The 12,602-nt window shown below is 31.8% G+C and overlaps 1 protein-coding gene across 1 annotated transcript in view; it reads right to left on the bottom strand.

Annotated features, from left to right (window-relative positions):
- Positions 1-9,076, bottom strand: part of Smp_144270 (hypothetical protein) — a gene marked incomplete at both ends in the record, with an annotated part of 23,975 nt that extends 14,899 nt beyond the window's left edge. Inside the window, one exon of the mRNA XM_018795101.1 lies at positions 8,768-9,076. Within this exon, the coding sequence (XP_018649447.1) occupies positions 8,768-9,076 (309 nt within the window). The remainder of the gene's footprint in view (positions 1-8,767) is intronic.
- Between the last annotated feature and the right edge of the window lie 3,526 nt (positions 9,077-12,602).

The raw sequence follows: 12,602 nt of genomic DNA on the forward strand, positions 1-12,602 counted from the left end.
AACTGGTTTTCAGTGACCAGTGAAGTTCTACCAAGTCTGTTGTAGAGATATCAACTCACTGAAGACAATTGGGGAACGGTTGCTCAAAATCGTGGATTAGTTGAAGTTAGACAATAACACCGTTGGATGCCAGCCGGCTCAGTAGTCTATCGGTTAAGTGCTCTGGCGCGAGACTGGTAGGTCCTGGGTTCGAATCTCGCGAGTGCGGGATCGTGGATGCGCACTGCTGAGGAGTCCCATAATAGGTAGGAACGGCCGTCCAGTACATCCAGGTTTTCGATGGTGGTCTAGCTTCAATTGACTGATGATTTCAACTATGAAAATATCAGAAAATTATCATAGGCACTATGTGGATGATCCATAGATAGGACAGTGGTTTGATGGCCAAACGCTCTTAACTTTAGGTACTGATAGGAAATCCTAACTTCTTTCCTCCTATTTTAGTTCAAATAGCCGGATTGTAAATATTATACTAATGTGAGGCTCAAAGCTAAATGTAGTTATTCATAAATCTTTAAACAGTTGCACTAGAATAATAAGGAATGAGTTCAGAGCACTAAATTTTAAGGAATATACATATCAAAAGGTGTTTGGGAATCGAAAAGTATTTGAAATAATACAACTGTAATACAATCGGAAATGTCGATATATATTTCCAAAGAGTGTTCAGATATTATTCCATATATACATTCTCTATTATTTATCTGGTTAGCGTTTTCTTAGAGAGTTAGTTTTTCTACGGGATGGGGTCGCTGATATGTGTCAAGAACAATTATGTACTGTATACATCGTGGTATTGTGTGGATTCCCTTATTTTGTTATCAAATGTCGTCAGGACAATTAGTAGTGATCAATTTTTTTTGTCTATTAATGAACCTTTAATAAGATTCACATTGTAATTGATAGTTGATTTCAAGCTTTGATGAGAACTTTCTAGTTTTTCTCTCATTACGACATTGAATAAAAATTAAGAATAAACAAACACATACAATTTAAAGCAATGGCATTATGAAAGATAAGAAAAAAGTGGTGATACATAAGTATAAAATAATAGTATTCCAATAATAGTATTTATCATATAAAATCAGTTAACTTCACAAGTTTAAACAAAATGAAGATGGCCGATGGTTATGAATAATCAGCCAGTCATTATCAACGTAGAAATCAACATAAATTTGGTCAAGCCCAAAATATCATTTCAGATCAACATGTTGAGATGTAATTAATAAGTTGAGCAGTGAAGAAGCCGAAATAGTAGAACAACGAATTTAGAGAAGATGGATTGATATTTACAAAAGGAACAGTGAAGAATGAGACAGTTGATTGTTATCTTGCAAATTAACTGTTTGCTGTATGGTTATCAGATCTTAGTAAGATAGTTTGTAATGTGTGCTTAAATACATTAGATTGTTCCCACTCGTGTTCTTTTTCACTACAGTAGTATTATCAACAATAGTAAGAAGGACTAAATATTGAGAATATGGTTTAAGAAAGCTAAATGAAAAGTTACGTGCAGAGGTAAACTGACACTCAGAATCTGAAGAAAGACAAAGATTGAACATATCTACGCCACTATAATAGATTCTTAGCCGTATTACCCAAAATTATCAACCACTAATTATGTTTATTGTCTGGACCCACGCTAGATAACCGCCAACATATCTCAAACCAATAGTTGTGTAGATAACGTGAAGAACTAATTACCTTGCTCGTCAATTCCTACTGTAAGTTACACTCAAACTAATAAGTTGAGTTAGTTTAACAATATTGATACAACTAGAAAAGTAAATTATTCATCAAAGGACAGTTAATTATTTTCCGAAGATAAAATTAAACTGATTAACTGAGTAATGAAATTAATAAAATTCACTGTATAGTCTACAGATGCTGACGTTTTTACATTGTTCAATCATTTTTTTTCTAATCACTATAGAAAAATGATCAATATTAAATAGCGATAAGGATACTAATAGTAATAATAGTAGTATTAAGTAGTATATGAAGCAATTATTATTGTATTTCCAAAAAAAATTAACTATCCATTTCTAGTTTAAGCTTTTTTTCATACGATGACAATAGCAATGGTTTTTATTTGCATGATTTTATTTCAACTGATCAATTAAAATGAGAAGCGGTTTGTTTAAAAATGAAGATACATTATCTCTACTTTTATGTTGATTTGAAACTGTGTATCTTTTTTAAAAAAAAATTAATGTTTACTAATATTTTATTGGTTTCCTTTTAATAAACACGAAAATATATTAAGATATTAAATTCACTTAGTATTGTTTGTTTGAATCTTCCCATTGATGTTTAGAACTGCAAGTGGTCAGTCTCTTATTAGTATATGTGTATACTGTACGTATTGCCTCGATATAGCCTTAATTCACAGGCATTATAAGCAAAGATGAATAGTGGCTAGCAGTATGCACATATGCCGATAAGAGACTGATAGATTGCAATCCCAAACATCATTGGGAAGATTCAAACAAACAATACAAAGTGAATTTAGACTTATCCCATCGCACAAGCAAGTGACTATCAGGACTCAGTAGCTGAGTAGATAACGCGATAGTATTTGAAGCGAAAGGTACTGGGTTCGAGTCCCAGAGTGAACATCAATTCTGAGATGCAGGTACATCCATCTGGCAAGTCCCAGATAGGACGAAACGCGCGTCCTGGATTCCGGTGATAGCCACCATCCATCTTTGCTTATATTAAGATATTGTTAGATGGATTCGAAATGAGTTGAAAATGAAAATATATTGGCAGTTTGAGTCGTTTTATTCTCTTATAAACTGTCGTTTTTCATTACTGTTTTAATGCATAATAAAAACTTATCTAATTATTCCATACAATATAGTTGGAGCTTAAGCATAAAAAATGAAAGCATACATTATGTTCCGCCTAAGAATAACAAATTGGAGTTATAATAGAGCTGTATTGTGGTCATTCTACTTGAAGCTAAAACGATTCGAACTGATATGAATAGAACACACTTTTTTATCTATTCTATAGTAAACAAAAGAACAAAACTTTTATCACACCTAGGAATGATTTTTACTTCACTCCACATTAAGTGGCAACACCTGGTAACTGATCATTTGAACTAAGTAAAATAATTGATGTTTTTTTACAACTCGACCATTTCTCTAATGTTAATCATAAATATAGATCCAGAAATATCATCTTTGTTGTCTCTTTCACATTGATTTGTAGTATAACGAATGTGCGGTTTTTAATTGTGATGACTGTTTCAATATACAATCCATTAAGCATTCCATCAAGAAAATTAAAATGTTTTTAGGTGAGTTTCTCTCTTCTCAATATGGAAAATGTTCCACAACTGATTTATTTAAACATTTTTGTCATAAATTGGAACATATTAATTCTACTTGTTGACTACTCTACTATCTTTGCTGCATTCAGAAACCTGAATGAGTGGGTGAGTAACTAATACTTAAACCAAACTAAATATTTTATTCACTTTTTGCTACCTTTGCTGACTGTCTAAGACAACATATGCTACTTATTAGTCCATTCCACAGTAACTGGTGGATAAACAATATCGATACTTAAAGTATGTGTCATACTCGCATATATTCATTTTTTTAAGTCATCACATATACAACTATAGAAAGAACAGATCTGAATTTACAGACGTAATGTTAAGTGTAAGACACTCTGCAGTTAATAGAGTTATTCCACCTGACACTAACACCTTATTTATTATTTTCTACTGCCTGTTGTAGAAATATATTTATAAATAAGACGTCTGAAATTTTTATTCTGATTTGTGCCTGGTGAATTTAATATTGTGGTGTGGTCTTCTTATATCCACATAAGTAGTATATGGTGATGGTCAAACATAGAATGTATTTTGGCAGAAGACCGATAAGGAAAGAACAGGAATGAAGCGCAATCGGTACGAAAATGCATGAACAATGAAATCAGAGAAGACGGACTGATATTTGCAGAAGGAACAGTTAAGATTGAGACAATTGATTGTTATTTACAAATTAATTGTTTACTATATGATTATCAGAATTTAGTGAGATAGTCTGTAATGTGTGCTTAATTACATTCGATTGTCCCCGCTAGTGTTCTTGTTCACTACAATATGACTGAAAAGAGTTCATAAAATAACCAAAACGAAGAGTTGATACTATAATTAATATATGTCAAAACGTATTGAAATCATTTTCGAATGTTTAAATTTCATCAACATTATCTTTTTTTACTTATTCCTACTTTGAGAGTATTTTACTTAAAAAGGTGTACTGCATAAATGCTTATACAACAAAGTTGATATGTTACTTAATTTCATGGTTAGATGGTTAACGGCAACGATATAGAAAAATTACCAATATCTTCAATTGATATTTATTGATATTAATCAATATGGTGTATCTGCGATTATCAAGCTATTGATACTCTTCCTAAATATTCAAATCATGTCACTTCGTATTGTATTAAGGATGTATTATAATTGACCGATGCAAATCATAACTGGTCAGTTACGCAGATCAATTACTTGGATATAGTTATCATCGTCAAGTTCTGATTAACTAAACAACCAGAGTTCATCAGCAATCCTGGTGTAAAACGGTGCACTTTTTTCAGAAACAGACCAAAAAAATTTTAAAGGTGTCTTTATTGAATTAATTATCTGACAACAGATAACATCATCAAGACTACTGATACTGTCATATTCAAATAGTATATTATCAATGAAGGAAGAAATGAAATGAAAAGTTCTTGTCTACTATTTGCACTTAAAATTCAATAACCAAAACTCGTTCAAAAAGAAAAGGGTTAAAATTATTGAGTCTATAATCAATGAATTAGATCGACTCGCCTATCGTATGTGATCATAAGTGTCAAAATGTACAATTTGTTTTTCGTTACAACTTTAATGTGATGTAGTTAAAACGTAAATAGGGAATTTTATCAAATTTAAAAAATTATTAGCTGTACTTTTTTGTGACATTTTGAGTAGAATAAAAAAAGGAATATAAAGTCAATATTTTATTGATTTTTGTTAATTTCAACAAGTGAAAACCAACACGATATTTTAGAGTTCCTTCTCTATCTTATCTACAAATTCAAACTATCTGTCATATAGAATCAATAAATTGGTCCACTACTTTTATCATCCAGTAAAATTCTTTTAAATACTGGATTTAAAAAAAAACTAATGAAAACAGTGTTAGTGTTGAAGTGTTCTGATGGTTCAATTAATTTGTACGGGGCATTCATTTCGCATTAGTTTGACTTGGGGTACTAAGGAAAACCAAGGAGCACTAAACAGTTGTTTCGTTCTGGTGTTCGAAGTACGTATCTATGATCTAGCTTCAGACCAAACTTAGTACTTTTAGATCTCGCGACAAGCGTTTTATCACTAGGTAAGTGAGTTGACGTACACAGTACACCAATTTCAATAATCTGTCATGTAGTGTGTCTATCACCACGTGTTTTTAACGACGACTGTCTAACCCTTTAATGAATCACTCGGTTAGAGATATCATTCACAAAAAATAAAGGGTTGATACTTACTCATCGATTGTAACATTCTCAGAGTATATATGTTCGGTAAACTAAAGGGAAATGAGTATAGAATTCATAGCTCAAAAAGTAAATATACCACAAGCCAATGAAACATAAAATTTTGAACTTTCATTGGTTTATTTGAAACTGGAACAATGACATCACATTCGATAATATTTTTGATATCGTTATTAAGTTGAATGGTATCACGAACTCTGTTTGATGTGTACCGTTGAAAAGCCAATTCTACACATCTACAAGAGTAGCGTATCACTTTGTTTAGTTGACAGGAAACACATCAGCCAAGTACTTAGGGTCGATTTATATCAGTCATGTGAATTAATTAAGGCAAATTACACTCAAAAATGAGAAGCATGCTGATCTATCAATTGTAATCTAGACAAAATGTCTTATATGACCACATAATGAACAAATGTGGGACTACGAGTTTTTGTAAACATATATATATGTTCATGTAAATGCAAATCATGAACAGTATTACCATATTTCTCTTTGTCTGTCGTACAAATGAACAGTCATCAACAAAATCAGCGTAGACGCAACCTTTGAACCTCTATGGAAGAAGTCAATTAATCACAAGGATAGGGGTCAAATTACAAAGACAAGGCAAATGGAAACTACAAAACCTACAAAAACAACCAACCATAAACTAGGTCATTTGAATGGACAAATTGTAGAATAACTAAAAATCTCACTTCTCTAGGAAGTAAGCTCTGAAAGCGTTGTCTAGAGGGGCAAAAAATGCTCCGTTACTAAGCTATCTAGCTCAGGAAACTCAGTGCCGTAAAAAACAATCACCTGAGCTACAAATTTCATTCTACATGTTACTCCTGATTACTTTATAAAATATCACTTGCAATAAAAAATAGTTAAATATATACTTCTGAAGGACAACACAAAATCTCATAGTGAATAATGTCAACGCAATTTATCGTATAAATAGGTGATCATTAGCTTACTAGAAAAAAAACTTTCAAAAGATAAAACCTAACGTCATTCGGAGATGTTGGCATCTAAAGACTTTGATTATTTGTCAGTAAACAGAGATTTATTCGTCCTAGTATGAGACTCCTCAGCAGTGAATATCTACGATCCCGCATGCGAGAAGCACCGGATGGCCATTTTATCCTATTGTGAGACTCCCCGCCCCCACAGGATTCGAACACAGGACCTTCGGTCTCAAGAGCGAATGCTTAACCAGTGGAGTTAATCCATGTCAGATAGAGATAGATATCCACCTCAAACAATGGAAAATGATCGCGCAATTTCGTGGATTGGTTGAAGTTAGGCATTAACACAGTTGGGTGCAGGTCGGCTCACTGGCCTAGAGGTTAAGCATTTGCAAGCAAGACCGAAGGTCCTGCGTTCGAATCCTGTGGGTGCGGGACTGTGGATGAGCACTGCTGAGGAGTCCCATAATAGCATGAAATGGCCATTCAGTGTTTCCTGGTTTTCAATGGTGGTCTAACATCAATCGACTAATGATCTCAATCAAATAACTAACAATCTTTACAACCCCACACTGAGATTTATTCGTTTATTGTTAAAATAAGGAATTTTTGGAGAATGGAGAAAATACAGTTAACAATACGACCTGACTTCAGTTAAGAGTTTTCTTTTTTCAATGGATATCTTAACTAAAGTTAGTCAAAGTCTTTATAATGAAATTCATTAAAGATAATTTTTGAAAAAAACTGAATTCCTTCTCAGTGATGTGTAAACAAGGATATAAAAGTATCTTAACTAAGTTACTTATAAATGAACCATAAACATAGTGAAATTTTCTCTTTGATTATTACTACAATCTGAAGCAGTATTGAAATATCAAATCATTTTTATAAATGTGGAAAAAACATAGTTATGCATGAGAGATGTTGACATTCATAGAGCCTGAACAAACATCTCAACCATGAATAATTTTACTACAGGAACATTCCTTTTTAATCAAATGACGACATATTATGGTGAGAAGGACGATTGCGTTCTTTGAAAAATTGAATTAAAATGACACCTTGATGTAGATGAAATAAAATTGGTAAATGATATATTTGCTGTTTCTAAACATAGTTGACGAAATATTTATGTATTTCTTATGACTGTATGAATGATGAATTATCTAGTTCACATAAGAATGATTTGAAGACTCGATTACGTAATTGGTATTTTTAATAAGTTTTTTCAAGTTTGAAAATATCAGAGGAAATAAGTAGTGACTTTAAAGTGCTTTAATACGAATGTTTTTTTTAGAAAATTGATGTCTGAATGGTTTACAAGTGGTAAATAACACAAACGCGAAACAAAACCGAGTTATAAAAGATGTCTTAACAAAGGGTAATTAGTTTATAGAAGAGACTCTGTAATCATCGATGCGAAACATCAGGTCAAATACAGAAAAACATCCAAACTAAGTTATCAAAACCACCTATAAATCATTTCCAGGCCTATAGACATTCATGGTCTCCTTCGAATTAATGTATTCTTAAAATAATTTTATGCTTAACTATAAAAAACGGAATCCCATTTCGATAAGACAATACCCAGTTATTTTACTCAAGAGTAAGTTTTAAATTTTCTTTTTTATTGCAAGTATAATCGTTGTACTTTTTCATCACCAATTTTGTCACTCAATAGGGGAACATCATATTTTGAATCGCCATGCCTAAATCGAACCGCTTTTTAAAAAAGATAATTACGAATGAAGGTAATTTTACTACAAATTATGATAAAAGATTTGTTTGTTTTCTGCTCACAGAATATCATTCATGATAAAACACAATCAAAAACGGACATTGTATTAATCATACAGTTAAAATCGGAAATTCTTTTCTGGTCGCAATATATTACTTATAAATTGGAAGTGAATTTCATTTAGTGTTGATTTTGTTATCAAAAACGAAGTAACTGTGATAATGTGAAATACATAATTTAGTTATCAATAAAGGGTTGTGGATATTGTTGCTTTCTTGATCGAAATCATGAACCGATTTAGGTTTGACCATCAGTAAACACCTGAGAGCAATGGATGGTCATTTCGTCTTAGTATGTGACTCTTCAGCAGTGCGCACCCACGACCTTGCACGTGAAAATATAACCCAGCACCTTTATAATCGCGCAAGAACCCTTAACTTCTAAAAACTGTAAAATCATGGTGTAGAAGGTTTAAGAATAACAATTATTGATAATAAAAACTTTGACTTACTGATCCTTCGTAAGCAGTATATGGTGCACTTATATCTTGTTCAGTAAATATAATGTAGAAATATTTAGAATTTACACTGCTAATTGAAAGAAACTGTACATTTTCACCAAACCATAATTTGGAATAAGAGTTTGATCGCCAACCATCAAAAAACTGATTTTTCTGTTCAGCTAATTTTCTTTTCGATGTAATGTCGTTATGATAATAGCAACCGTTTTGTTGTAACTTCTCAGACTTTTTGAATGCATCACTTAATTGATCTTTAGGACCAAACGCATAAATCTGAGGTCCTATTAGATCGGGTGCCATTTCATGCTGAACGTTGGCTGCGACTAAACTGTAACCTGTTTTAACTTAAGATAAGAAATTCATCATGAATAATTTTCATGAACCTTTTAATCTAGAAACACGAAATCATTGTTATATGTTTATAATGAATTTAATCATAAAGATATTTAAAAATATCAAAAACTTTCAAATGAAACGAGCATTTAGGAATTATGCAACTCATCACATATCAGCAGAATTCACTAATAACTTAAAAATAAACATGTAATAGTAGTAGCTGTAGTGAACGAGAACACTAGTGGGGACAACCAATTGTATTCGAGTACAAAATTACAGAAGGTCTTAGAAAAATCTGAGAACCATACAGGGAATAATTCACTCGTAAAATGTCAATTGATTGTCTCAGACTTGACTGTTCCTTCGTTTTCAAATCAATCATTCTCTGTTCTCGTTCTCTTTCCTTCAATCTTTTTAACCTTCTGCCTCCAGGCATTTCACTTTCGATTGATGATACATATTATTTTTATCTGTCGACGTCAATGACATACACTACAGTAGCGAATTCCCCGTTATAGTGGATTTTGTTGTTCCTGTAACAACTATTCGGGGGATAAGTCTATTTCCGATTGCGTCCAAACTATTGGCTTCTGTCATTCTTCGTAGGTTGTTCAAAACCCGAGAACGATTGACTCGCGAGGAGCAGGTTGGTTTTCCTTCTGGTCAAGGATGCATTGATCACATCTTCACCCTCCGCCAAATGTTAGAACACCGTCATACTTATCGTAGTGTTTCTTGATATCAGGACTGCCTTCGATTCGTTGGACAGGACTGTTCTCTGGGATTGTCTATTGAAGAAGGGTGTGCCAGAGAAGTTTATTAACATCTTAAAGGCCCTATATACAAACACCTCAGGCAGAGTGAGGGCATACAACCACCTTTCTCCCTTATTCCATTCAAGCAGTGGGGTGAGTCAGGGTTGCCCAATCTCATCATTCCTCTTCAACTTTGCCATCGACGACATTCTGGAAACAGACGATTAGCTAATTTGTTCTCATTAAAACAATTCTATAGATTCATTATGGTTGTGCATCCGAAGAAGAGATAATTCTTATTAAAAAGCCTACTTTCTAGTTGTTCAAATAAATCAATGAAACAGATTCATTTTTTTCAATATCAACCATATTAACAATATTAGTTGTAAAGTTATCAGAAGTGGACATATTTATGAGCAAATAAAAAAAATACATAATTACTGCTTTTAAAACTGATACTACTGATACTGATACTACTATCATTTCATTGTTAATAATAATAATAATAATAATGGACGGACTATCATCACTTTGAGTTAAAAAAATATTTGTCTTCTTGTTTATTTGATGACACTAAACTAGTTACGTTTATAGACAGAACACATAATTTAATACCCCTATATAATCATTAAAATCTCTATATATAAAATATCTATATACATCAGATGGATGCCTTTCATAGCATAATGTTCTGTTCTTTGCAATGGGTGATGTTTTAATTATGAAGCTTTCATTGTCTTTCTATATAACAAACAACATAAATCCAATTTAATAACCCATATGGAAGAGATCCACCAAAAAAGACAGTTAACGGGAGTGTAAAAAAATGAATAGAAACAAAAAAAGCCCGTCATAAACAAGGCTATTAACATGTATTGGTTTAATACTTGTAAAATAACTGAAAAGTTCACTTTTTCATCAAGCAGGCGGTGGAGGCTATCATTTATCTCATGGAATACAGCATCATGAAAATATTTTTTTTCACTTTATTATCTAAATCTTTTATTCATCAACTCAAACAACAGATATTAACTATTAGATCCAAACCTTATTATTTAGAGCAAGCCAGACTACAAACAATGAATTAAATCTATTGAATAAATCCAGTTTAATTCGTTTCAGTAACACAAAGTTAATCACATAGATAAGGCTGACTTAAGCTCTTTTACTATATTTCATTTATTACCATACAAATATATATACGTACATGTCATTTACAACCAGTTATATAAATTTTGTTTCCAAACGTACAAGCACAAGGGAATTAAGTAGTATGAAATTTATCGTAAATTTTTATAAATAAATAAATATCACTGGATAGCACTTAGTATTAATTCTGCTCCGTACTAGTTTTACATAAGCTTTTGATTTCGATTTTCAAAAAGAAAAACAATTTTAACAATATTAATATGACGGGGATCTTTAAACGATTAAAATGTTGCGAACAACCCATTGCGTTGAAGGTGCTCAATCGGTTCCTGAAGGATGACGTAAAAGTCACTGAAACGAAAACGACAATGAAATTTAACAATATTGGCAAACTAAATAAAACCAACCAAATTATATTTTATGCACATTATTAATTTTTGTTTTAATACAATAACACAATGTAACTCAACATAAATGAGTTTCGTTGTGAATAAAACAAGTCAAAAATAAAATCAATTTATTTTTTGTATATAGTTGAAATCATGAGTCAATTGAAGCTAGACCACCATGGAAAACCTGGAAGCACTGGACGGCCGTTTCGTCCTATTATGGGACTTCTCAGCAGTGCGCATCGAATTTTGATTCAGAAAAATACCTACCATATTATTTCTGAATAAAGATCCGATGATGTCAGTGTTTATCATTTTAGTGATTATTTTAATCCGTAATAAATAAACAAATTTGAATTACGGTTTATGATAAATGGTGCTTAGTATAGTGTGATCAAATAATATTCTTTATAAAAAGACAATCTAATTGTTTAAAGCAGTTAGTCCCTTAGATAAATTTCGACAGTGTAATAAATAAATTGAAGCCTTAGCCAAACGAAAATTCAAGCCCCCTTTGTGTATTCAAAAACAGTTTGTTCTCACCTTAAACCTACCCTGGTAAAATTAGCTTATTATCCAGGGTGATTAGGTTCCAAATTGTTTTCACATTATTATTATTATATTTGTCTCCTCTTACCCCCCATTTTCAGTCTAGTTGACCTCTTCTTTTGATATATAAATGTTCTTAACAAGTATATGTGTGATCAGATTGTTCAAAATGTATTGCGCTAGTACATAACATAGTTCTGATAATCTACGTCTTCTTATTACACTATCGAAACCTAATTATTAAATTTGAATGTACACAATAGCAGTTCAGTTAATTTTTCCCATATAATACCTTGGATCATTATGGAAATTCTTCATTGTAACTGTAAATATACAATCATTATACTAATAACAAACAAGACCCTTCGTGTCATTGAAAAATAATGAAGACAAAGATTTGAGTACAAAAACAGTGTGTTTAGTCTAGCATTTTTTTCATTATTGTAACCTTTCTTCTATCTTCCAAACAAACTTATTATGAATATGAATGTACAGTTTAAGTAAACGAACTCATCGAAAGGAAAGTTTTCTTCTCTGAATTGTCTTTCTTCATTGTACTGATGTTGAACATAGAAAGTTTAATTCTTAAGTCCTCTCAAGTAATTCATTTAATGAAATAATGTTAAAAGTATTTTATTCAAATGCCGA

The sequence above is a fragment of the Schistosoma mansoni genome, chromosome 1, assembly GCF_000237925.1.
Source record: "Schistosoma mansoni strain Puerto Rico chromosome 1, complete genome".
Lineage (NCBI taxonomy): Eukaryota > Metazoa > Platyhelminthes > Trematoda > Strigeidida > Schistosomatidae > Schistosoma > Schistosoma mansoni.